Source organism: Perissodus microlepis, chromosome 6, assembly GCF_051167445.1.
Source record: "Perissodus microlepis isolate ML-2025 ecotype Zambia chromosome 6, ASM5116744v1, whole genome shotgun sequence".
In the NCBI taxonomy this organism is placed as follows: Eukaryota; Metazoa; Chordata; class Actinopteri; order Cichliformes; family Cichlidae; genus Perissodus; species Perissodus microlepis.
This window is the reverse complement of record NC_140466.1, coordinates 8,848,705-8,873,821: the sequence shown is the minus strand read 5'-3', so window position 1 is coordinate 8,873,821 and position 25,117 is coordinate 8,848,705. Positions and strand designations below refer to the sequence as shown.

Genomic DNA, 25,117 nt, shown 5'->3' with positions numbered 1-25,117 from the left:
ATGTGTATGTGTCTGTATGCGCACACCCCTGTGCCTGTGTATGTGTCTGTATGCGCACACCCCTGTGCCTGTATATGTGAGAGGGAGAGAAAAGAGAGACTTGCAGCAAAGTCAAGGGAGGCCCCGGTCAGTGATATGCGCATGGCTGATGTCCTGACAACCAAAACAAAGCCATTTGTGTGAGATGGAGGTCAGAAAAAGAATAAATGATTCATCGTCATTCCTCACTTCACACATAACCAAACGGTATTTTTTGTAATAGTGTGATACCCGCTTTTGTTTTGAATATTTGCTTTGTTTGATCTAATATTATATATATATATATATATATGTAAATGATGATGTCACTGCTTTGTGACAAGAGAACCAATAGAAAGAACATGAATCAGGAAGTACGTCTGCATATGAGATTGTATAGATAAGATAAAAAGTAGGAAGAGAAAAATGACAGACAAAGACGTTGTGTTCATGCCACCCCCACACCAGGAGCCCTGGCTGCCAATTCGCTGAGGGAGAGAACAGCTGCTGGGCTACTGGGCAAGCTGCGAAGCGGTCAAGGGGAGTGCTGCTCCTCTAATCCCTAAGGGCAGGGAAAGAGGGAGGGAGAGAGTTCAATAGGATACATGCCATTTTCATTTACCCCTCCTCTCCTCCTTCCTCCACCATGCTCTAGAAATGGCATTACTCCTGAGTACGGGGGAACAGCTGGATTGGCTGCACAGAAGCACGAGCCTAAATACTCTCTTTAATACAGTGCGTGTATTGTTGGGTTCTTACAAGTTTGACTGACCCGATGTGTTGTAGCTAAAGGTTGTGTTGCCACTGTAGGCATGTGAAAGGTGATGCTTTTGGTAACAGGACGCCCTCTTGTGAAATATGGGAAAAACACCATTGTGTTGACAGCTTGCTGAAGACGTGGACAGGAGACAAATTAAAGGAAAAACGTGAACTCTTCACCTCTATAGTGAGGGAGTCCAGCAGCTCTGTTAGGCTGTTTGGAGCATTTTGCTGCTATTGCGTTGACCTGCTTATCCCTTTAGGGAGAAAGGTCATTCCATCTTGACAGATTTTCTGAAATTATGGAAATTTCTGTTGTTCTAAGAGAATGGGCTCTTCAGGGATGACAGTACCCGCACAGAGCACGAGGGGTCACTAACCCTAACCCTTACCCTATGTGAAAATCATAGTTACCGGATCACAATGTATAAACCATTCTGGAGATGTTGGACCAGTGTTGTAGATACCATTTCTACCACCTCCATCAGGACAACAATATATTTAGAAAGAAAGTTACCCCAGCTTTCCAGCAGCATTGGAAGCTCCACTGATGCTGTCTTAGTGGCATATGATAGCCAGACACTGTAATAAGACGCTTTTTATTACCCATCTTTATATAGGTAAGTATATCAAAAAGGTTACATATTCAGCTTTAATTACATTTTTCTAAAATAAATATTTAAAAGCCTTTTCAAATAGAACAGAAGCAAAGTGTTTGCTCGGTGATTGTAAAATTTTACCAGGGAGTGAGTGACAGAATTGGGGCTGAGCAAGCAAATAAAGAAGATGCAAATGTAAACCTTTGTTTTCGCAGTGACATGTAAATTGTTTTGACTGCGGCAACCTTTAGTTTTTGCATAAATCTTAGGTTTGCTTTATTGCAAATGCAGTATTTCTGTAGCGTTATATTCAGAGAAAATCCACGTAGTAATCTCAGGTGCACAGCAGCCTCAGTTAGCTGCCATTATTCATCTACAGGCCACAGCAGAAAAGGCAAGAAGCCATTTCAGAAAAATCTCTGTGCATACAGAAATAAGCAAGAAGTGTCCTTTATCGCTAACAAGATCTTTTCATTGTTTTTTAAGATATAGGTTGCACGAGACACAGTGGGTGCTTGACGTAAACGGAGCTCTTCTGAGCGATGTTTTCATTTCTGTCTAGTTCTGCTCTGGGAATATTTATGGTGGCCTTGCACTTGAGAGCAATACAGACATTCATTAGTGTTATCAATGAGAACTCTCCAGTGTGGTAATAATGCTTTACTATCAGCCTGATAAAGCAGCACTTATTAGCAGCCTGGAATTTACAGACTTCAGATTTCCGCCAAGCTCAGTCCCTTGGGGAACGATGAGAGCGTGTTTTCGACAATAATTCATGACAAACAGATAAAACACAGAAATGAAAACAACAGACTTTGGATTACACCCAGTGCCAGACATGTTCTCTGTAAACTGAACTGTATGTGAACCAGAAATATGTCGACAGTTTTTGTTTTCTTAAAATCTATTATACATAGCTACATACATATAGATTGTATCATCAGTCAACCAGTCAGTTAAAATAGTGTGCGTTTAAATAAAGCTTAAACTGCAGTGCAGAATGCAATAATATATATTCTATCTTTCGCAAATAAAATACTCTGGAAAATAATAGTTTCTCTTTGAACTCTTTACACCTTACTGTAATACACCGCCCACTCTTTTTTCTCCACATCGTGACTGTGGCTCTTTACAAACCCATTTATTTCCCCGTTAATGTTTCCATTCATTTCCCCCTCTTTTTCACCATCTTCATGTTCTTTTCTCAGAGCCAGAGGTGGCTTACAGGTGTGCCAGTTCCACAAAACTTTGTTCATATCATCCTGGGCTCTGATACCCAACAGCTTTTCCTCATCACTCTTCCACGTGTCTTCATCTTCGTTGTCGCTGTCGTGTTTGCTGTGATGGCGGTGGAAGCTTCGCATCTCTCCGCTGATGTTCTCAAAGTATTGCTGGATGCAAACCTTGGCAAAGCTCTTGGCGTGCTCCTTACAGGTTTCATCGAACATCTTGCGTTCAATGTCAATATAATGGGACCAGTATTTGGTTTTGAGGAAGGCGGCCTGGGTGAAGCATGGCCGAATAGCTCGGATCAGGAAGGCAGTGAAGGTCATCATGAGCAAAACCATCCATCCGCATGCCTGTGAAATGCAGAAATGATAAATCCAGCAAAATGACCACTATTTTGAGCTCTCTAATGATGCACTATAAACAAACTATAGATGTTAGATAGAAGGATCACACATAGACATCCTGCTAATCTTGACTCCTTCTGATTTATCTGTGCTTGTGCAGATACTGAAAATCAGATGTGGTGAAGAAGGCATATTTAGCAGCTTCTTGACAGCGTCATAGCTCATTAACAGAATCTGTATATCAACTGACTTTTTAGAGATATCTTACTTTTAAGCCTGTATATTTGCCCTTCAGCTGATCAAAGACCTAAATAACAGTGTGGGTGTTTTTGGAAGAAGTGGAAGAGGTCCCAGTTCCATGAATAATAAATTTCAAGGCTTATCTATTGCTCTAATAAGCCAGCAGGAAAGCTTCAGTGAGCTCAAACTGTAAAGTGAATTATAGTCTGGCAGGGAGATTTAAGTTAAGAGCAGTCTTTGAGGAATAAAGCGAGGAAACTAAAATTAGTTTTCCTTGTTTTGAAGTTAAAATAGTTCAGTGAAATGACAGCCAGGGCTGAAGCCACGATTTTAGAGACACTGAGGTCACGAGGGCCCACATTGGTACTCTTTTGATGGTTTTATTTAATTAGATTATTCATATTATTATTTTTTTGTGAATTAAATTTGAATGCGTAAATGCCTTTTAAAGGACAACTCTCTACAGTTTAGAAAGATGGTGAATCTTTGGTTCCTTATTTAGCTATTCATTTAGTTGGCTTAAGAGTCAAATCTAAATCTGTTCAGCCTAACAATACTTGAAACAGCCAATTACAAACTCACCAAATTTTTTTTTTTTAATTAAATATTGTCAGCTAAGGGCAGTGTTGTCATTTTGTTGTCAGTCATTTTGACTCGCCATGGAGATAAACTGCAGGTGGTACTAATAACAGTAACAATACGTCTTTTCTATTCAGCTACTCGAGTCACCCATGACAATGAGTCAGCACGAACAATACCAAGACTGCGGAATTCAGCTACCATTACTTTTTAATGAAGAAATTATTGACTGATACCAGCAGCTGGACAATACCGACATTTTGTGTTCTATTTATTTTGGTTTTGGCCTGTTTATCCACATTTTTTCTGCCAGGGAAACAAAAGAAATCTGGAAAAATAGGCAAGTGTTAGTATTTGAGCAAGTTTGACAAGGGCCGAATTGTGATGGGTAGACCACTGGGTCAGAGCATCTCCAAAACTGCAGCTCTTGTGGGGTGTTCTTGGTCTGCAGTGGTCAGTATCTATTAAAAGTTCAAGGAAAGAAGAGTTGTGAACAAGGGTCACGGGCAACCAAGGCTCACTGACGAGTTTAGGGTGGGGAGGCTGGTCCATGTGGGCCTCACATTCTTCTTCTTCTTCTTATTATTATTATTATTGCTGAGCCCTGTTGACCACCAAAAATGTGTGCATCAGAACTGGACCGCAGAGCAGTGGAAGAAGCTAGCCTGGTGTGATGGGTCACATTTTCTTTGACATCACTGGGATGGCCAGGTGCATGTGAATTGCTTACCTGGGGAACACTTGGCACCAGGATTCACTATGAAGAAGGGTAGCTGGCAGAGGCAGTGTAATGCTTTGATAATGCTCTGCTGGGAAACCTTGGGCCCTGCCATCCACGTGGGTGTTACCTTGATATTAGCAACCTAAGCATTGATGCAGACCATTTACACCCTGTCATGAAACAGTATTCCCTGATGTCTGTGGCCTCTTTCAGCAGGATAATGAGCCCTACTAACAAGCAAAAATGGTTCAGGGATAGATTGAGGAGGTCAACAAAGAGTTTGAGGTGCTGACCAATCAAGCATCTGTGGGATGTGTTAGACCAGGGGTCCCCAATGCCAGTCCACGAGGGCCGGTGTCCCTGCAGGTTTTAGATGTGTCCTTGATCCATCACAGCTGATTTTAATGGATAAATTACATTCTCAACATGTATTGAAATTCTCCAGAGGCCTGGTAATGAACTAATCATGTGATTCAGGTGTGTTGACCCATTGTGAGATCTAAAACCTGCAGGGACACCGGCCCTCCTTGACTGGGATTGAGGACCCCTGTGTTAGACAAACATATCTGATCCACGGAGGCCACACCTCTCATCTTACAGGATTTAAAGGATCCGTTGCTAACATCTTGGTGCCGTATAACAAAGCAGAACTTCAGGGGTCTAATGGAGTCCATGTATCCACAGGTCAGGACTTTTTTGCCAGCAAAAGAGGAATCAACACAATATTAGTTGGTCATACTGTTACGGTTGATCGGTGTATGTTTCCCATTTTGGCTATTAATATGCTTTTTGGATGAAGATATATTGGTGTATCCTCTAAATGCAGTGTTTTCACTGTTTATTTCACACTTGTATATTTAATGTTATCTTTTTTTCTCAATTCTACTAAAAGTAACATTCTTGTATTTGGCCCTGACAGTTTCACTAAGGAGGTCAGTCAGCACATCGGCCCCTTTGGCGGTAATTAGATCATCTTCTAAGAAGCTTTTGGTATCATCTTTGAACAACATCTAAAGTTTGAATCTCTAAGCTGTCTAATATCTTAATCTCTAAGAATGTCTAAACTCATCCAGTCCAGTTTATTTCAAAAGTCAGACCTTAACTATCTGGAACTTTTAGTCGACACTTCAATTTTCTCTTGCCTTGATTATTTTAACTCACTTTTCACTTGTATCTCTCAGTTCTTCATAGCAAGTCCTATTATTAACACGTAAAGCTCTACATGAGCAGGCCCCTGCTTATGCAGTGCATCAGGAAAGTATTTATAGCTTTTTACTTCCACATTTCGTTAAATTTATTTTCAACACAAAATTCTACCCACCCCTTAATGATAAGTTTTCCTAAGTAAAAGAAAATGTACATAGATTTTACAGCCTTTGCTTCACCGTAGGCATGGTATTGGCCCAGTTTCTGCCAGACATATTGCTTGGCATTCAGGCCAAAGAGTTAATATTTATTTCATATTTGTTTAATCTCGTCAGGGTCGAGAGAAAGAGCAAGGCTGGATTTCTGTGGAATGGCTATTGGGTTCTTGGTCACCTCCATGACTAAGGCCCTTCTACCTTGATTGCTCAGATTGACCATGCGGCCATCTCCACAAAGAGTCCTGGTGGTTCCAAACTACTTCCATGTATGGATAATGGGATCTAGTGTGCCCATTTGGACCTCGACAGAATCCTCTCTCTGAGGGTATTAATATAGCACCAAATCACAATGAGAGTCACCACAAGGCATTTTATATTGTAAGATAAAGACCCTACAATAAAATAACACTCAATGCATCGTGACTTCAGTAACCGCGGCCTATTGCAGCATAACTAAGGGAGGATTCAGGGTCACCTGATCCAACCCTAACTATATGCTTTATATAAAAGAGTAGTTTTAAGCCTAATATTAAAAGTAGAGAGGGTGTCTGTCTCCTGAATCCAAACTGGGAGCTGATTTCACAGAAGAACCAAGCTGAATTCTCCGACTCCCATTCTACTTTTAAAAACACTACGTAACAAAAGTAGTCCAGCAGTCTGAAAGCAAAGTGCTTTACTGGGGGTGTTTGGTACTCTGAGATCTTTAAGATGAGATTGGCCCTGATTAATCAAGACCTTGTATGTGAGTTGAAGGATTTTTAATTTCATTCTGGATTTAACAGGGAGCCAATGAAGAGAAGTCAATATTTCTCCCACAGTGGCTTCTCTTCATTGGCTTAACAGGTGTGTGCCTTTCCAATTCATGTCCAATCAACTGAATTTACAACAGGTGGCCTTCAATCAACTTGTAGAAACGTCTAACAAAGTATCAGTGGAAATAGGATACACCTGAGCTGAATTTTGAGTGAAACGGGAAAGGCTGCAAATACTTATGTGCATGTTATACTTTTTGGTTTTTTTTATTTTTAATAAATTTGCTAAACATTTGAAGCAATTTTCCACTTTGTCATTATGGGATATTGTGTGTAGAATATTGAAGAGAAAAATAAACTTAATCCATTTTGGAATAAGACTGTAACATAAAAAAATGTGGAACAAGTAAAGGATACTTTATGGTTGCACTGTATATCAAAGCTGGTGAGACCTTACTCAGATCATTTGATCAAGGTCTCCTATTTGTTCTGTGTGCTTTACATTAAAACCAGAGTCTATCTAGCTTATAACCTTGGAACAGCCTTTGTCAGCCTACGAGGTCAGCCGATTCAGTGATTTCTTTTCAACCACTGCCAAAAAGTCTTGATTGAGGGTAGCTTTCCCTAATCTTTCTCCCATTATTTGGGCCATAGTTTGCATCTATTTGCGTGTATGGACGTGTGTATGTTGGAATGAATGCCTGAATGTTGTATCATGTGGTATCTGCCTTTTTTTTTTTTTTCAAACGGGTAAACACTTTGTAACTATGTGTTTGGAAAAGTGCTATGCAAGTTAAGTTTTTTGTTTGCTATCGAAGTGGCTTACCAAACAACCATCATGGCATATAGCCACCAGCTTAGCTACTATTAATATTTTTCATAAATGTGGTGAGAGAAATTGCACATCTTGCTTGATTTTGTCAGAAAGTCATACATAGAAACCACTCACACAGGGTTGCAAATAAACAATGGGATACCTGAGATATACACTTGATGTATCTCGATGCTGCCTCTCTTAATTCCTTATCCTCAAACAGGTCTTTGCAAGGGATACGTGCCAGGAATTTTAACTTCTCCGTCTCTGACATTCCTTGAATGACACTGGAATTCCCAAACCTGTCAATATCCAAGCTGATGCTGAAAGCGCAGAGGAAGCTCTTCCCATCCATGAGAGTGACAGACACCCACACTGCAGGGGCAATCAAAGATCTCTGTGTGATTGAGCAAAACATGTAGCGCAGGATTGTTGGATCCTTGATTCTTTTCCCAGTGGGTCTTTTCCACTCCTCTGCCAACACTGACACATTATTGTTCAATACAAAACCTAACAAAAAGAACCATATAGGAGGAATAAGAAGCAGTCCGATCCCATAGGTGTAGTTATACTCTGGCATACAGGGACAGCTGAACTCAAACGCTGAGTACATTTGAGCACTAGCTAGTGCCATGATACCACAGATTCCATTCATAAAAGACTCCTGGTTGGATTGGAGAAACTGGAACATCATACGAAACTTATCCATCTTGAGAAATGTGTTGGGTCTTTAGTTCACAAGTACTTAAACCTGTTAAAAAAAGGACAGTAACATGTTTAAGATAAGGGAAAAAGGCATAAAATCAGATTTTTATGAGAAATGATTATAGGTTCTAGTAAAATCTTTATTAATGGTTAAAAAAAATTGCAAATATTTTACATGTGATATAGAAATCTATAAAAGATGGCAAAGATCAACTTTTGGAGTGCCATACTGTGAAACAACTATTTGAATGTTGAATTTTAAGGGAAAATAAACCATCAGGCCAAATGCTATATGTGTTATTAAGCAGTCAAGTAAGTAATAAATAGACTTTTGATTCTGCATTCCTTTTTCTATTGAATTAGAGGCTTAGTAGGTAGAGAAATATCACAACACTGGACTCTCAAAATTTATTAAAAGTCATTATTACTTATCTTTAAAGCATTTGGAACTTACTGCATATTCATTAATTAGGCCATAAAACATATTTTATTAAAGGCACCATGTTAAAAAGTGATATTATAATCTCTGTAAACTATGACTTCTACTTTAAAACAGCTTTAATGTGGACTGGGCTATCGGTTTAATATAGAGGAATAAATACAAGAAATACATAAAATACACTTACCTCTTTAAACAAGAGTCAATCAATAGATCAAAGGTTTAAAAAAAATCATATAAGGACAGTGTCCATAATAAAAGTTTTGCTGTTGTACTTAGCAATCATCATAGCCCTGACCAACTGAAAGGTGCTTCTCGAACTCTCTGTCCAAAGCGAGCAGCATCATCTGTCATCATGCCCCTCCCTTCATAGGCACCTGTCTTTAGTGTGATGCCAAAACAAATTCTGATTCACCCCACATTCTCAAAAGTACACCTGTTAAAGGAAACATATAGTTTCCATCGTTTCTGGGAATGCCTTTATTTGCTAATATGCATGCAGTGTGTGGTGAGGTTTATTCGAGAAACCCGAACTTCGAGGGTGTAGTTGTGTTAATGTGTAGTCGTAACAACGAAGACATGCAAAAACACTTTCAACCCATTCAAATATCTGTGGCTTTGGCTGGAAAATGTAATTGTCTAAGAGGTGAGGGTTCAGCCTGTTCTCACTTGCGTAATCAAAACCAGAAGAATCAAATCGACAGCTTCACTTTTAAAATATAACTACTAATGTTATCACATATTGATTACTTTATTTCACATAACTCTTTTAGAGCACCTGGACCCACTGACTGTAATAGAGCTTGACAAACCAGTTAGAAACCCACAAGAAGATAAAAGACAGAGGCACTCTCTGCTATTCATGCATATAAAACACCATTGTTTTTATTTGAACAAAGGTAGGTGGCAAAATGCGTTCATTTCATAGTATACTCTGAAATGATCTAAACAACCTCATACTGCTAACTGGTAAAAACTGTCTAACCGATTCAAAGTAATTGCTCAATTCTGACATTTTGAAATTGCAGTTGAAATTACAGGAAGTCTGTGCTATCTTTTCTTCTGTCTATTGCACAGGAAAATGTCACAGCAGAGCACATGGGCAGGGTGTGCAGGAAATAAGTCACAGAAGGCAACCTACATCTAAAATAGGAAGAGATCACAGAACCTGCGGCTGTGCAAGGTTGATCTCTTAGGTCCGTCTTTATATCTATTCAGTGCGTTGCATTATTGAGATAAACACACTTTCTGGTGCGTATTCTTCTTCTCCTTTAATGTCATGTGCAAAAAGTAATCTAGTATTTAGCATATAAAATAACAACAGAAAGAAATAAGTAAAGAGAGGAAGTTGCTTCGTTCTCTGTTTTCTTGCATCACTGTAAAATTTGCTAGCAGGAACATTGTTTTTGAATTATTTTAATGGATAATTGCAAGGTTTTAGATTCAGTCATGTTTTGTTTTATTAATCACTAATTAATCACATGCATTTTTATAATTGACTGAATGCTGCCATTTAATTCACTCATAGACAATACTGACGATGCAAGAAACTCTGCTGAGAGTGTTTGTGGTGGGTCTCGGTCTCCTAATGTGTCCAAGGGATGACCCTGGAGTTGAGGAATGGGACGATATTGTCAACAAGGACATGCAAAGGCATGAAGAGAAGCTGCTGAGAGAGGAAGAGAAACTCGACCAGGAAATGCCACCTGTCAGTGAGAAAATACACACAGACAAAAATGAGACTGAAGATGACAGAAACTTTCATGATGAACAGAAGTCTGATCAAAACGTCACTGAAAAAGACAAACTTTTAGAGTCAGAAGGACATGGCACCAATCATGAATTACTACGGGGCCGATCCACAGCTAAATCAGATCCAAGTGTGCCTAAAAATTATAATGCTGAACCCAAGGCTGCTTTAAAGACATCACAAGATGCTGATGAGCTAAAGGGAAAAGATATCCATACTGACAGCCCTTTTGGAGACCCTGGCAAACCACAGGGGCAGCATGCAAGACCTGAGAAGGAAATATCTAGTTCCAAAGGACAAGACACACCTTTTAAAAATGTCAAGACATCAGAAAATGAAACCTCAGAGAAATCAATTGCAGAATGGGAAAGAGATTACCTCTGGTACATTTGGAACACATTCTCAATCATTTCCATGATCCGTTTCTGTTGGAAATACCTGAATAGGAATTCCCAAACGACACAAATAGCAGCCTCCCCTGTGACGTGCGCTGCTGATGAAGTGCAGCTACCAGACATCGGCACTCTTCACGATTTTTATGCTAAATACATTCAAGAATCATCTCAAAAGAAGTGGAGGAAGGATGAGTTTCTGGAAGGATTTGCAAATGACCTACTAGATGCTATGAGGACCATATGTGGTAAAAATGGCAGTATGGTGATTGAGGACTTTCAGATGCTCAGTGCCTGTAATATCATTGTCCCTTTGACCCCACCTAAGCCATTTAGTTTTCACATTCAGCTCTGTAACCACAAAGGGAGGGATTTTTCAAATATGCCAGTGTGCGGTCAAATAAAACTTTTGGAAAATAAGAAAACCCAAGATTGCCCCTGTCAGACCTCTGATGCAGATGAGGATATGGTTTGCCTGCTGCATTCTGACCACAATGAAAACATAAGGACAGAAATTACTGAGGTTTGTGATGGTTTTCTGTGCTCGAAGAACACTCCTTTCTTGTCAAAATCACTGGTCTCCAGATGGTTTCAGAGCACTATAAAACAAGCATGGAGACTGATTTCACACAAGTATGAGTTTGAGCTCAATATTCACTATATTGATGCTCCTGGTGCTCTAGTGATCAGGTTCAAGTCAGGCAAGAAGATCATCTTTAGTATGAATCCCGTGGTTACATTTAATAATGATGCTTATTTTTTCATCACACCTTGGTCCTCAAGTGATTTAGATACTTTCTGGAGATTATCCTTAACCAGCTATGAAGACCATCTCCTAGAACATCTCTCGAAACGCCTGCCTGTAAATGCTTGTCATATTCAAGCACTTGAAATTGCACGTTTCCTTCACAAGAGGCAGACGGCAATGACGGGAAGTAGTGCTCTGAAGGATTTTCATTTCAAAACGGCCCTAATGCATCTGCTTCTCACCACAGACCCAAGACACTGGAACGCAAACTGTGTTGATTCTAGGTTACGGGACTTGCTATCCTTTATAGAAAGAAGCCTTGAGAAAAAGGTACTGAAACACATTCTCATTGGCAATTCTTTAACTGAGGTTATTGAACTTCCTGCTGAATTAATCAGAGCAAAGCCAGTGAATCTCTTCCATCCTCTTGTGGTACATAACTGCATGTACAGGAATGCTATGATGCATTTCCAGGAGATGCTTAGAAATGCATACATGATGGTTGATGATTACGCAAAATATACCGAAAGAGCAAACTGAACATTTGAAGGCAGTGCAATTTAGAGTTTTAATTTTCAATTGAACCGTTGACAGTAAACAAATTGTTGTACAATCATAAAGTAATGGCATACTGTGCAGAGTTCAAGAAATAAAGCCGCTATTTTTAAAACAGTTCTGATCATTTAAACATTAAATTATTGGTCCCAATTGTTTAGGAAGTCCTTATATTTTTCTGTATCTGGGTCATCCAAGTTGAACATGCCAGCATCACGGGACTTCATCTTGGGCTCAGATTTCACATGTTCATCTTCACTGGTCAAGTCAACCATCCAAGAGTGACTTGAGATTATCTTCCTAGAAGCTGGTGGAGGAAAAAAAAAAAAAAAAAAAAAAAAAAGCAAAAAAAAAAAAATTTAAAATTTTATTTGCTCACATGTGAGACCACTTTTATGCCTTCAGTGTTCTGCAAGACTGGTTGTCAGTTTGCATCAAAAAGACTTCATTCAACTTGCAATGAGCCATGCTTAGCTGAGTGAAAAGCTATTGCATCTCATGTAAATTTAAAAATTACCCCTTTGCTGTGGTGGCGAGCAAGTTGATTCACAACAAGCGCACACAGTGTCATACCCGTAGAGCTCTTTCCAGCTAAAACACAAAGCGGGGTCAAAAGATTTGATGACAGCAAGCAAACGTAACACCTCGTAGAATTTCAGTTTAGCCAACTCACCTTCCAGTCACTGGATCATAGTTACAAGCCTTCGAATTACGAGTTGGAGTAGGTGACCCCATAAAGATCTCACAGTGCAAGTACTGTTCCTAAAGAGACATTGCATTTAGTGTTTACATAATGCATTTCATGGCATCCATGTCTATACAACCTATTGAGGCTACCTGTGATGAGATCATGGAAGCAGAGTCCTTGAAGATGACAGCTCCCACAGTCAATCTCTGGACCATCTTCGAGCTACCAGTAAGGAACTTTGACTGTAGCATCACCTTGCCATCAATCATACAGCTAGAATTGGAGATCAGACAGGTTTATCCACTCCCAGCAAGTCACCCCAGTTTTGATTATGATACTGTAAAATATTACCCATTGTTGTCAACGACTGTATATTTAGGAGTTGAGTCTGGGTTGCTGGAAGGGGTCATGAAGCACTTGTTGATGTAGAGCCTTTTATTTCTAGAGCTTGCTGTGTGGTAAAGTACACTGGCCTCAAAGTACATCGACTGTCCCAAGGTGTAGATTTTGGTCCCAGTGACATTATTTCCAGATGCTTTAGTAGGGTGAAAGTGGCAAAGCACAATAAAAGGCAAAAATAAATCAGGCTGCTGCATATGTTTGGCTAACTGAGTGCATTGTGATTAGTTCTGAAAAATGTTTGTGGAACATTTTATCCGTCCCTAAGCTTTCACCAGTATGGATGCTGTTGTAGCTCCATAGTGTACATTTGCATGCCAAAATAAAAAACAGGCAGCTTTTGTGGTATATGAAATAAACATTTGCTTGAACTTAAACTTGTTTCTGGTGTACTTTCTAAAACAATGTCCTTGTACAGAAAGGCTTGTCAAATTTCTATTTCCTCACTCATACCTAGAATTAAAAAGGTTTGGATGCTACTTTCCACTTTGATAGAAGACTTTTGGGAGTTTAATATTTAGTGTTACCAGCCATATTTGAAAGTCTTTACTTTAAAACATACTTAAGGCCTACCATTTGAAGAATTCAAATTGTGGACAGCACAGCAATGAAATTTAATCTAGAATGTTTACCATCTACAAGGGTGAGGCTGAAAATTCTTTTTGGTTTCAGTGCTCTGAAAATTGTTCCTCCTCGCAGTTTGGGGTGGAAGCCAACTTTGTATGAGTGAAAGAACCTGCAATAGTTAAAATGAATTAATTGGAGACAATTTAAAATTAAGGACACTTGGCTGATTGGAAGTCTTTTATAATCTTAAAAAAAAAGAAAAAAAAAAAAGATAGTCTTACCTGGGAAACCGACACTGCAGAGGAATTTCAAATGGCATTTCCCTTAAAACTGGAGTGGTTTGTCTGAAGCGGAGAACATTGCTGATGGACAAGTAATCTGCATGACTCTGGAACATAAACATTTCCATTTGGTTTGTCACAGTAAAATATGAAACAAATACATTAGGACATTCACCAACCTCTTTCTTGAATCCACAGCCAGTTACAAAAGAGTAGAGAAAGTAGTAATAGTGCTCATTTTCTTGGTTAACGGGGCATGTACCTAGTTTCAAATATTTGTATGCATCTCTGGATTTGAAGACCCTTTTCCTGATTCTTACATACATTTTATCCACATGGCACAAAATTTCAACCACATTGTCTCTGCCCGTTTCTGCTCCTCCAGTTACAGGAGCAGCAGGAGCACTAGCAAGCAATATTTTCCTAGCCCATTCAGGAAGGAGCCTGACTCCTCTTTCTGGCTTGAAAAGCTGCTTTTGGTCATAGGAGGCTGGGACATTGAGATACTTGGGTAACTTCATTGCTTCAGGTGTTGAAAAATCTCCATGTGATGCACTCTTCTTGAGCTTATCTTTAGGTGCAGAATCTTCTGTTTCGTCTTCATCTGCCACTGTCTCCGTTTTTTCCTGGTCTAATTCAGGATCTTGCCCAAACACACCATACTCAGCTTTATCTATAAACTGAAAACAGGCAGACCAAAACAGCAGAAATAAAAACCCAGCATGCATCAGCCCCATTACTATTACTACTATTATTTTAAATTCCAGTGGCTGCCTCGCACTGCTGGTCCTTCACCTAATAAAGTTCAGCACAATGGCAGTGTTTCAGCCAGCTTTTGTATTCTTCAGTTCAGAAGGAATTCACACACCTGCTAGAAATGACAATCAGTACCAACCAATGAGTGGTGGCCAGCAATAATCAGCTTTTTTTTAGTGGAAAGCGGGTGGTGTTAAATTATGCTTCTTCCTAATCCTTTTTGATGTTTTTTATGATGATAATTTTTTTCTTATGATTTGTTTGCTTGTGTTTTTTGTATATTTATTTTTTTATTATTATTTAAACATGGTCAAAATAAAGCGACACATTCAATTACATTTCTCACATTTTCTTTCTGGTTGACAGTTTGACACAATTTTTCTTTATTACGTTTTTTAATGTTGGTCTGTTGGTGGTTTCCCCAAATTGAAAGCTAAATTATACCCACAACCAAATTGTTACATACAGGGAAACGGTGTTCATTTAACTTCTGGCTTCTATTTAGCTTCTGGCTAAATCAACACAGGCTACAACTTAGCAGGAGTTGCCTATGTTTGGTTAATTCATAGTATTCATACAGATGCATATCGTACTTTTTACGAGTCCACATGTTTGGATAATTCATTTAATTTAACCGTATCGTATTTAGGAAATGGTGATATAGAGTATAATTTTTGTTGTTGTAATTTTATAACTTTAAATCGTCCTAGGATGTGACGCAGTTCCTTACCAGGAAGTTCCAACATAGTACAGTACACTGTGGATGTACGTTTTGCTTCAAAGTGGAATACTCCTCGTAGGTATTTTCTTTATAAACAAAGGGAAGAAATCGCCTTTTGATTTTATTAGAGTACATTTATATGTAGGACAAAACAGAGTCGTTTTTATTTTGTACTTGTAGTTTGTAGTAGAATGCGTTACTGTCGTTTTTGTTAGCTGGCTAGCTAACAAGCCAGCTAGCACCCGTGGTTGTTTAGATCAGTTAATATTGACGTTACATCAACGGGAACTAAATTGGGGTTCTAGTGCTAAATCGCGGGGTTGTTTTTCCATTGCGTTCAGTGGAATAACGAAATAGCTGCATTTTTCAAAGTGTGTGCGAAGTAAAAGGTAATAGTTAACTTAAATCCTAAGTAGTGCACAAGCTAACTCATTAGCTAAGCCCAGCCGCGGTCGTCTTCCCTTCGGTACCACACTCGGGGACTGCTTGGTTTCTCCAGTGGATGCCTGGTGAGCTTAAAAGGCTCTCTGTAAAGCGGAACCAATGCGTGGGATGATGGGGACTCAGAGTAGTCCTGTCAAGAGCTACGATTATCTCCTGAAATTTCTACTGGTTGGAGACAGCGATGTTGGAAAGGGGGAAATCTTGGACAGCTTGCAAGACGGATCAGTAGAGTCTCCCTATGCGTATAGCAGTGGTAAATATCAATATCGATTTTTCTTTATTATTCTGAGATGACTTTAAAGCCAAATATGACCAACGGTAATGTGATTTGTGTTGGATTATGTGTGATATTAGGAATTGATTACAAGACCACCACAATTCTTTTGGATGGGAGGAGAGTGAAACTTGAGCTATGGTAAGTTTTTCATTTCTTTATTTTTATTATTACTATTTTAACATAAATATATAATATTAAGAATAATAATGAGAAAAATTATTGAGCAACCCCTCAGTTCTGGCAGTAGTTCTCTAGGCTTTCAGAGGGTCTTTCAAAGTTTTCTTTAAACACTGGTTGCTTTTTCACTCGTGTTTATTCCACTCCGTGTGCCTGCACATTTTTAGAGGAATGTTGTTCTTTGTTTTGTGTTTGTTGTTGTTGTTTTTGTATGTCAAGCCATTTAAAACTGATTTATGAATCATCCAAGCATTAAAAAGACTTTTAACTAAATGGTTGGACTAATGTTGTCTCCATGACAGACAACTTGCTAAAGAAGTGATTTTAAATTGTATCTTTAACACATTTTAAAACTAGCAGCTTGTTACAAAACACACAGAATTTAATCAATTTCTTTAGTAATCTACCAAAAATGCCAAAGAGAATACATTTTGACAAGCATACAGTAGTATTTTTCTCACCAACAAGGTGGTTCCAAAAGTGATTAGATAAAAACCTTGCATATAAGAGCATGTTGTGTAGTAGTACTTTACAAAATTCAGGGAGTTAAACCAGTGCAGGACAAAACAAGGAGTAGCAGGCCTAAAAAACATTTTCACCTGATGAACAATATCTGAACGTTATGTCTTTAAGAAATAAGTAGAAAGCAAAGACCTGACACATCACATGATATATGCATTTGGCCTTTCAGTTGATCCATTTATTTTACACCAAAACCTCTTCTGAAATGGGCTTAGTGGAAGAGTGGCTGTCAGGAAAACAGGGAGATAAAGCTGATGTGTGCCAAATTACACAAGAACTGCACTAAAAATCAGTGCCAACAAGGCTCATGGAGGGATTAATGTAGATGTTTTGTTCAAATTGTCATCACCAGTGTGGGATCCTGTTGACATAGAAATGAACAAAAGGCAGCCAGCGTCCAAAGACGAGCTTTGGGATGTTCCTAAAAAGCCTGGAGAACTATACCTGAACTAAAGGAATTACAACAATACTCCCTAAGAGAGTTCAGGCTATGTTTAAGAGTAAAGGTGGTTATGCCAAACGTTGACTTTCAAACTCATTATATTATACACTGTATTTCCATGTATGCACTTTACAAAAAAACACTGCATCCATTTCCCATCTCTCTTGGAAATAAGAGGCATTACAAGAGTTCTGCAGAGTGTTTTAAGCTGGTAATGGCTGTAGAAATGAACAAACCTGGAGTAGGCCTATTTTTCTAGCTTGTGCTTATGTGCCTCTTCAACAGGGACACATCAGGTCAAGGCAGATTCTGCACCATCTTCAGGTCTTACTCTCGCGGAGCACAGGTGACTGGAAAAGCCATTAGAAATATATATATTTTTTTCTTATTGTGGAATTCAATATTTATGTTAATAAATAAATGTTTCTTCTACAGGGCATCCTGCTGGTGTATGACATCACGAATGGCTGGTCATTTGATGGCATTGACCGTTGGATCAGAGAAATTGATGAGGTAATTTCCTTCAGCTAATCTCTGGAGTACAAAGAAATACTGGAAGCACTGGTCTTTGCATGATGTCCCCTGTGTGAGAAAGTCTTTTTTAATCTCTGGTACAGAGTGTCTATCAGAGCGCTGTTTATAAACATTTCAGTTTCAGTTATGTAGGCAAATTGTTACAACCTCTTTTAATAGTGTGTACTTTATGTACCGTCTGTTATGCAAGTGCCAGCTACTAACCTTAACCTCAGGCAACTAGGCACCAAAATTAACTTCACATATATTGGTAATTTAAAAAAAAAGAGAGGCAAATTTAAAAATGAATTTTAGGAAAACGAGCAGCACTGACAAGGCCATCTATCTCAGTCTCTGCACTGATGACGGGTATGACAGCATAACGTATTTATTTATTAGGTTTTTCAATTGAAGAAAACTTTAATGTAGCTCAAGCTTAAACAAACCAGTATTTCAGCAAAACCATGTGGTAATATAGCGGACGTTTCACAACCCAACTTGACTGATGATACAGCAACGACATCATTACATGATTTTCAGCAAAACCCTGTGGTAATGGGACAGATATTTCACAACTCAACTGGACTGGAGAGAAAGTGACTTGCATTTCAAGCAATTAAAAGAAACCTGGTTTGAAAATACTTTTGAATTTGTGTGTAGATTTTTAAATTATTACCTTGTAAGGGTGGTCCAGAGAGAATCCTTGTTGAAAACCATGTACTTGTTGCCAAATCACAGTTGATGTGGGCAGTTGAGTTAATTATGAGGACCTAGATAATAACGTCTTTAGGTTTTACAATAGATAGATGTCTCCTCGATGGTTCTGTGTAACAAACCATCTGTCTCATTGGTTTGTAAATCTGTGGAACTTCCAGACAGTGTTTTACCCAAGCATGTAAGCAACAGTTAGCCTATCACTGCAGCACCCACTATTAATGTTGGTCCACATGTATCACATTACAGGTTGAGTTTTAAAGTGACATTATATTGTTTCCTTCAGCATGCCCCAGGTGTGCCCCGGATTCTTGTGGGAAACCGGCTTCACCTGGCTTTCAAGCGGCAGGTTCCAACAGAGCAGGCACGAGCTTACGCAGAAAAGAACAGCATGACGTTCTTCGAGGTCAGTCCGCTCTGCAACTTCAACGTCATCGAGTCCTTCACAGAGCTTTCACGCATCGTGCTGATGAGGCATGGGATGGAGAAATTCTGGAGGCCCAATAGAGGTGAGCTGGTTACTATATTTTTATTTTTTTTCTAACCAGACTTGGGAGAAAACATGTTTTTGTTTTGTTTTGTTTTTCTTTGTGTAATAGTTACACAAATCCTTCCAGAAAGTGGATCATGTAGATGCATTGCTGCAAGATTTCTTCTTCTATTACTCAGATGTGAATAAATCAGTTTCAGTACTGAATCCTGTGTTGAATCCCAGAACATCATACACTGTAGTGGACATCATCATTGTTTGCATTTATACTTGTGCCTGGTGTGTCCGGATTACTTTTTTGATCAAAGGTGAAACTCTGCTTATCGTAGGGACTTGGACCTAATAAATATTAGGTAGCCATTAATTTTCCTCAAAGGCAGAAGAGATAAGACTTAAGAAGTGATCTCTACATTGTCATCTGCAGTCTGCATTTCTGCCAATAGTTTTCATAGCATTTACTGCGGGGTAGTCTCTACTGTGCCCCTACATAAATCAAGCTAGCTCTTTGATAAGAAAACTAAGATTTTTATTTATGTTGTATTTAAAACGCTCTGTTGTACAGTTTTTGTTTTATTAAATATACTCTCATTTACATAATTACATTTTATGTAGTTGTTTTTTTTTTTTTTTTTTTTTGAATGTCATGACAACACAAGTGTGTTTTTTCCCAAATGGAGAAAATATAAGATTATTATTTTAAAAGTATTCTTAGTTAAGATACTAATTCTGGGTAAACTACTCAGAATAGTCTGGTTTATGTATATTCATAATTTACACAGAAGTTTGCAGTTGTAAAAATCTTTAATTCTATTTCTTGTTACGCAGAATATTCTCTTGCTTAGTAAATTTTATGGATACAATGAAAAGCCTTAATAAGTACTGCAGATCTCTGACACGTGCTCATCCATATTCCTGTGTTTCCACAGTCTTCAGTCTGCAAGATCTGTGCTGCCGTTCTATCGTCTCCTGCACACCGGTGCACCTCATTGACAAACTTCCCCTCCCTGTGGCCATCAAGTCCCACCTCAAGTCTTTTTCCATGGCCAATGGCATGAATGCAGTCATGATGCATGGACGCTCTTACTCTGTGGCTAACAGTGCCGCCTCAGGTGGTAGCGGTGGTGGAAGCAAAGCTAACAGCCTGAAGCGCTCAAAGTCCTTCAGGCCTCCACAGAGTCCTCCAAAGAGCTCGTCGTTGTCTCCGAAAGGAAACTGTAAGATATCATAGTGAAAGAGCAGACTGATGGTTCCTCCATAGAACCAGTGTTAAAAGTGTTGTTGCTCCAAGAGGTCATGAGGCCAGAGAAAAGTACGGAGGCCTGCCAGCAATGGATATAGCTGTGAACTTTCCTTGACCTTTTGGGAACTGACTTGGATGGTTGGTTTCTGTTATCTCTTTCCGCGTGCTGGTGCCATCTTGTGGATGTTCGTTTACCTGTACTCTACTACAGAGGCTCACTGTGATCAAGTAGAATAAGATTCCCCTGGGACCAACACATGTGAATCGAGGATTACAACTCACCGGTTAACACTACAAACAAATAGAGGGGCTTCTTTTTTAAGGTTTATTGGTATTTAAAATCGGACTTGAAACTGTAAATACATTACGTGCTCTTGTTTTGTTCTGTGGTGATTGTCTTGGGAAGGAATTTCTTATGCTTGTTTTGAATGTTTTGGGGAGACCTGCTTCAGTGTTGTCTGTCATTGACATTTTTTTCCAGCCTCAGTTGTCGTAACTTATTCAAAATTCACATAGTTTTTAAAATAAGATTGAATGTCATGAGAAAATCTTTTTACAAGCAGCCAAGGGCTTAAAGAGAATTTAGGATTTATTAACTGAGAGATGATGTTAGTCGAGGCATTACTTAATCTGTAAAACTGTCTGAAAAAATTCACGCCAAGTTGGCTTGTTGGCAAGACTTAAATTTCAGCCCATTGAAATAATCCTGCATCTCCATCACTCATTTTTTCAGACAACTGTTTACTTGCTCTGACATTTTACACCTCTAAAGCTTGTTTTCTTTCTTGGATCACTGCTTAACTGGATTAAACCATCCAGAGCGTGATCAGTTTTAATCTGTTAACTTATTAAACAATTGCTCTGTGCTCATTAGAAAACCTTGTACAAAAACATGTACAGATTGTTTGCTCATTTTGGGGGTTTAATCTTAAAAAACATTAAACATTTGTGTCTTGGTTCTTAATATTTCATAACTGTAACGGGCGTTGGTGAGAAGAATCTTTTAATTTGGTTGCTTTGCCGATATTTTATATACATGATATGTATTTCTGAATGTAAAACAGTATTCACCTACCTTTCTGTGGCCATGTGGTTATATTTGAGATTGTAATAATTGGTGGTTGGAATATTCTTTAGTAGTTTCATACATTTGGTTGCACTTCTGCAGTTTTCCAGCATTGTTAAATGTGTGTGAATACTAGAAGAACTTACAGTCGTTCTTTACAGATGTGCTGTGGATATAATGCAAGCACAATGTAAGGTTGGATAAAGATTTCAGAAAGGATGTTAAGTATTTTAACCATGTCTACTGATATTTTCTTTTATTAATTGAACAATCTAAACAAATATTTTAATTTTGATCTGTACTCTTATTTTTGTTCCACGTTCAAAGAACATTGGTGAATTCCCACCTCAGCGTTTTCATGGTTAAATACATGTATTCGGCTAATGGGGGGCCTACAAAAATTGGTGCATGTTTGCTATTGGCTCCTGTTCTATGTGATTTATTGAAACCAGAACAATGGATTAACAACTCTTGGGTGAACATCTAAAGCACTATATGTAAATGTTTGATAATGATTGTTGCTATCAGCGCTGTGTATTGGGATGAAGCCTTAATTCTTATTTTGTCTCCATCAAAAACAGTCAAAATAAAGAGTAAAACTAAGGAGTTGCATTTTTATTTTCATTTACTTGTGTGCTCTAGATTGGGGAAAAAATTTCATTCAGACATTTATCAAGTTCACTGTGGGAATTGTGGGAGTATTTTTGTCCTCTTTGTCAGGTCAGAGGCATTAAATCCCGTGGGGGGGTTGAATTGATTAGCTGCTCTCTTGGTATTGGCCAGCTTTGGATATTGGTCTAACATGGCTAGGAGCGCATGAATGCACAGCGGTCAAATGTCACCCAAAGGTTGCAGGGTCATTTCCAATGAAAAGACGAGGGGAGCTGCTTCTCATTGCCCCTGAGCTGGAGCGAGACAAAGATGATTCGCACAGAGATGAAAATGTGGCGCTTTATGTCTTCCCACCTGACCGTGGCATCTCTGAACTCCGCGTGAATGAGGGATGGTAGTAAACTGACCCAAGTCTAGACAAGGAGGACGTGAACAACATGTTTTGCGAGACATGATGCGACACGCCCCGTGTTTGGTTTTCACGCTTTCCGCCTTGCGCCACCGACGACTTATTACATTTTTCTCCTTTTCATTTGTGCACGGAACCTGCTTAAATATAACGTGTATAACATCTGAATGTAACTTACAAAAAAGCAAAGAAGAAGAACAATAACTACCGGCTTTCATGAAATTAAACAGCAAGTTAACCTTTTTCTTTTTTTCTTTTACAATTGCCATCTCTATAAATTCTGTCTGGACACATTTAACATTGGATTTCTCACCGGAATGTGTATGTCTGTGCACGCTTGGTGAGACAGCTTGAAACCACGGCTACACGTTTTCTTTGATGTTTTTACAATGTTTGTCCAGTTGCTTAGCGCATAGTGCTGCTTCATAAAAGTTTGAGACACTGGACGACCATGGGGGCGGATAGAGGGACTGCCCTTTCCACCTCCATTCTCACGCTGAAAAGCTGATATTGCGTTGTCCGCTCATTGTGCAGTTCAGCTCGTTTGTCTAGCTGCTCGACAAAACACATGTCGATTTTTCCTCAGTATTGCACAAGTTTTGATTACCAAGGCGAATATTTTACACAGCCTATTATTTATTACTTGGAAAGATTTGGGTAATTTAATGTCCAGCGCACGGGAACTCGTGTTGATCATTGGGAATACAACTTTTCTCTCTGCGCAAAGAAAAGTGACTCAGCGCACGTTTACGCACAAAAAGGGCGGACGCATTTGAAAATCGACAATAATCGTATTCCTGTTGTGAAGACCCAAAGTTGGAATGGAATTACTTGGTGGTCTACTCATACAAAAGGTCAAATATGCGTAATTTTCCCCTAAAGTTCCTCGCGGATAGCCATATAAAGGGTGCAAATTGCCATAGTGCACCAAAGTACGCAAGCAAAGTACGATGGACACGTGCATATTTGTTGACTCTCCTTTTTTGCGATTTACTCGAGGTCTCTTTGTGTGCAAGTGTGGCAGGAACCAAAGTTGAACACGAAGGATTTTGTCCAAACAAGCTGAACGCTAATCTTTGGGTTGATGCACAAAGCACATGTGAGAGGGAATGCGACATCGATGAGGTGAGTTAATCTATAAATGTTAATTTTAATATAAGAAAATCTTTTATTCATCACGGCATTTTGCGATTTGTTCATTTAAATGTTAAATTGCTTATTGTTTTTTATATTGTATGTTCAGGACTGTGCTGACTTTGAGAAATGCTGCACCAATGTGTGCGGCTTCAACAGTTGTGTTGCTGCTCGTTTCTCTGATGGCACCCCTGCTCTGCCACATGAACAGGGTGAAGGGAAAGGTGATGCTACCTCCGCCTCCACAGCTACCTGTGAGGGCTTTATCTGCAGCCAGCAGGGAGCAACCTGTGACATCTGGGATGGACAGCCCATCTGTAAGTGCCAGGATCGGTGTGAGAAGGAACCCAACTTCACCTGTGCATCAGATGGCCTCACCTATTTCAACCGCTGCTATATGGATGCAGAAGCCTGCATCCGGGGAGTGACTCTAACTGTGGTCCCCTGTCGATTCTACCTCGCTGGCCCTCCCACCAGCCCCCTGCCTCAAGACACTACAGTTCACCCAACCCCAACATCCTCCCAGGAGGATCCCATGCCTCCCACGCTGTACTCCAACCCTCACCACCAGTCCATCTATGTTGGAGGCACAGTCAACTTCCACTGCGATGTCATTGGAGTCCCCAGACCAGATGTAACATGGGAAAAGCAAAATGACCGGCGTGAACGCCTTGTCATGAGGCCTGATCAGATGTATGGCAATGTGGTTATAACCAATATTGGACAGCTAGTAATTTATAATGCCCAGGTTTGGGATACCGGCATCTACACCTGTATAGCACGGAATTCTGCAGGAGTTCTTCGTGCAGACTATCCTCTGTCTGTTATTCGCCGGTCAGATGACGACTTCTCTGAAGATCCTGAGATGCCCATGGGACGGCCTTTCTCTCCAGCAGATTGCCTGGCGGAAGTCGACCTGAGTGTGTGCAGTGGAGAGCGTCATGTTGACTGGTATTATGACAGCAAGCTGGGCTCCTGTGTGACGTTTAGCAGTGGTGGATGCGAAGACAGCCGAAACCGATTTGAGACTTATGAAGAGTGCAAAGCCTCTTGCCAGAGAGAAGACATGGGGATCTGCTCTCTGCCTGCTGTTCAAGGTCCCTGTAAAGCTTGGGAGGCACGCTGGTCCTGGAATTCCATAACAAAACAGTGCCAAGCCTTTGTCTATGGTGGCTGCCATGGGAATGCCAACAACTTCCACACCAAAAAGGAGTGTGAGGCCAACTGCCCGCAACCAAAAAGAAAGCCTTGCAAGACCTGTCGTGTGAAGGGGAAAATGGTGCCCAGCTTATGTCGCAGTGACTTTGCTATTGTGGGCCGACTGACAGAGCTTGTTGAGGATCTGGACTCTGGGTTAGCCCGTTTTAGCTTGGAAGAAGTCTTGAGGGACGAGAAGATGGGCTTGACTTTCTTCAATACCAAACATTTGGAGGTGACTATTGCTAAGATAGACTGGAGCTGTCCCTGTCCCAACATCACTGTTGAGGAAAACCCTTTGCTGGTGATGGGTATGGTGCAGGACGGCATGGCTATCATCCACTCAGACAACTATGTAAGAGCCATAAATGAACGCAGGCTGAAAAAGCTGCGTGATGCTCTGGGTAAAAAGGCCTGTGACACCTTACTATGACTTAGACTCGTTCTGTCCACAGATGG

At 39.7% G+C, this 25,117-nt stretch overlaps 5 protein-coding genes across 5 annotated transcripts; 3 read left to right on the top strand and 2 right to left on the bottom strand.

Moving 5' to 3' along the window:
* Window positions 1-1,656: 1,656 nt before the first annotated feature.
* On the bottom strand, window positions 1,657-8,167 carry calhm1b (calcium homeostasis modulator 1b). Its single transcript, XM_084929959.1, has 2 exons — window positions 7,584-8,167; window positions 1,657-2,956 (listed from the first exon to the last, which is right to left on the bottom strand). The coding sequence occupies exons 1-2, from the start codon at window positions 8,127-8,129 to the stop codon at window positions 2,447-2,449; spliced, it is 1,056 nt and encodes a 351-aa protein (XP_084786085.1). The 5' UTR covers window positions 8,130-8,167; the 3' UTR covers window positions 1,657-2,446.
* A 1,557-nt stretch (window positions 8,168-9,724) lies between these two features.
* On the top strand, window positions 9,725-11,994 carry LOC146385010 (inositol 1,4,5-trisphosphate receptor-interacting protein). The gene is made up of 2 exons (XM_084930533.1): window positions 9,725-9,815; window positions 10,093-11,994. The coding sequence occupies exon 2, from the start codon at window positions 10,105-10,107 to the stop codon at window positions 11,992-11,994; it is 1,890 nt and encodes a 629-aa protein (XP_084786659.1). The 5' UTR covers window positions 9,725-9,815; window positions 10,093-10,104.
* A 3-nt stretch (window positions 11,995-11,997) lies between these two features.
* zp3c (zona pellucida glycoprotein 3c) lies at window positions 11,998-14,757 on the bottom strand. Its single transcript, XM_084930534.1, has 8 exons — window positions 14,124-14,757; window positions 13,945-14,051; window positions 13,729-13,832; window positions 13,049-13,232; window positions 12,847-12,970; window positions 12,683-12,771; window positions 12,527-12,600; window positions 11,998-12,316 (listed from the first exon to the last, which is right to left on the bottom strand). Exons 1-8 carry the CDS (start codon window positions 14,679-14,681, stop codon window positions 12,150-12,152), a joined length of 1,407 nt encoding a protein of 468 aa, XP_084786660.1. The 5' UTR covers window positions 14,682-14,757; the 3' UTR covers window positions 11,998-12,149.
* A 658-nt stretch (window positions 14,758-15,415) lies between these two features.
* On the top strand, window positions 15,416-21,909 carry LOC146385008 (ras-related protein Rab-40C-like). The gene is made up of 6 exons (XM_084930532.1): window positions 15,416-16,118; window positions 16,220-16,280; window positions 17,569-17,629; window positions 17,719-17,796; window positions 18,797-19,019; window positions 19,927-21,909. Exons 1-6 carry the CDS (start codon window positions 15,965-15,967, stop codon window positions 20,226-20,228), a joined length of 879 nt encoding a protein of 292 aa, XP_084786658.1. The 5' UTR covers window positions 15,416-15,964; the 3' UTR covers window positions 20,229-21,909.
* A 989-nt stretch (window positions 21,910-22,898) lies between these two features.
* Window positions 22,899-25,111, top strand: wfikkn1 (WAP, follistatin/kazal, immunoglobulin, kunitz and netrin domain containing 1). Its single transcript, XM_084930531.1, has 2 exons — window positions 22,899-23,452; window positions 23,571-25,111. The coding sequence occupies exons 1-2, from the start codon at window positions 23,189-23,191 to the stop codon at window positions 25,089-25,091; spliced, it is 1,785 nt and encodes a 594-aa protein (XP_084786657.1). The 5' UTR covers window positions 22,899-23,188; the 3' UTR covers window positions 25,092-25,111.
* The last annotated feature ends 6 nt before the right edge of the window (window positions 25,112-25,117 follow it).

Excerpts from the sequence above, each read along its gene's own strand:
- calhm1b (XM_084929959.1), bottom strand. The coding sequence starts at position 8,129 with ATGGATAAGTTTCGTATGATGTTCCAGTTTCTCCAATCCAACCAGGAG. Across the intron at positions 2,957-7,583 it reads ACATCAAGTGTATATCTCAG|GCATGCGGATGGATGGTTTT; the intron begins GTATCCCATTGT and ends TGCATTTCACAG.
- LOC146385010 (XM_084930533.1), top strand. The coding sequence starts at position 10,105 with ATGCAAGAAACTCTGCTGAGAGTGTTTGTGGTGGGTCTCGGTCTCCTA.
- zp3c (XM_084930534.1), bottom strand. The coding sequence starts at position 14,681 with ATGGGGCTGATGCATGCTGGGTTTTTATTTCTGCTGTTTTGGTCTGCC. Across the intron at positions 13,833-13,944 it reads CTGCAGTGTCGGTTTCCCAG|GTTCTTTCACTCATACAAAG; the intron begins GTAAGACTATCT and ends TAACTATTGCAG. Across the intron at positions 13,233-13,728 it reads CAGCCTCACCCTTGTAGATG|CATCTGGAAATAATGTCACT; the intron begins GTAAACATTCTA and ends ACCCTACTAAAG.
- LOC146385008 (XM_084930532.1), top strand. The coding sequence starts at position 15,965 with ATGCGTGGGATGATGGGGACTCAGAGTAGTCCTGTCAAGAGCTACGAT. Across the intron at positions 16,281-17,568 it reads AGAGTGAAACTTGAGCTATG|GGACACATCAGGTCAAGGCA; the intron begins GTAAGTTTTTCA and ends CCTCTTCAACAG. Across the intron at positions 17,630-17,718 it reads CTTACTCTCGCGGAGCACAG|GGCATCCTGCTGGTGTATGA; the intron begins GTGACTGGAAAA and ends TTTCTTCTACAG.
- wfikkn1 (XM_084930531.1), top strand. The coding sequence starts at position 23,189 with ATGCGTAATTTTCCCCTAAAGTTCCTCGCGGATAGCCATATAAAGGGT. Across the intron at positions 23,453-23,570 it reads GGGAATGCGACATCGATGAG|GACTGTGCTGACTTTGAGAA; the intron begins GTGAGTTAATCT and ends TTGTATGTTCAG.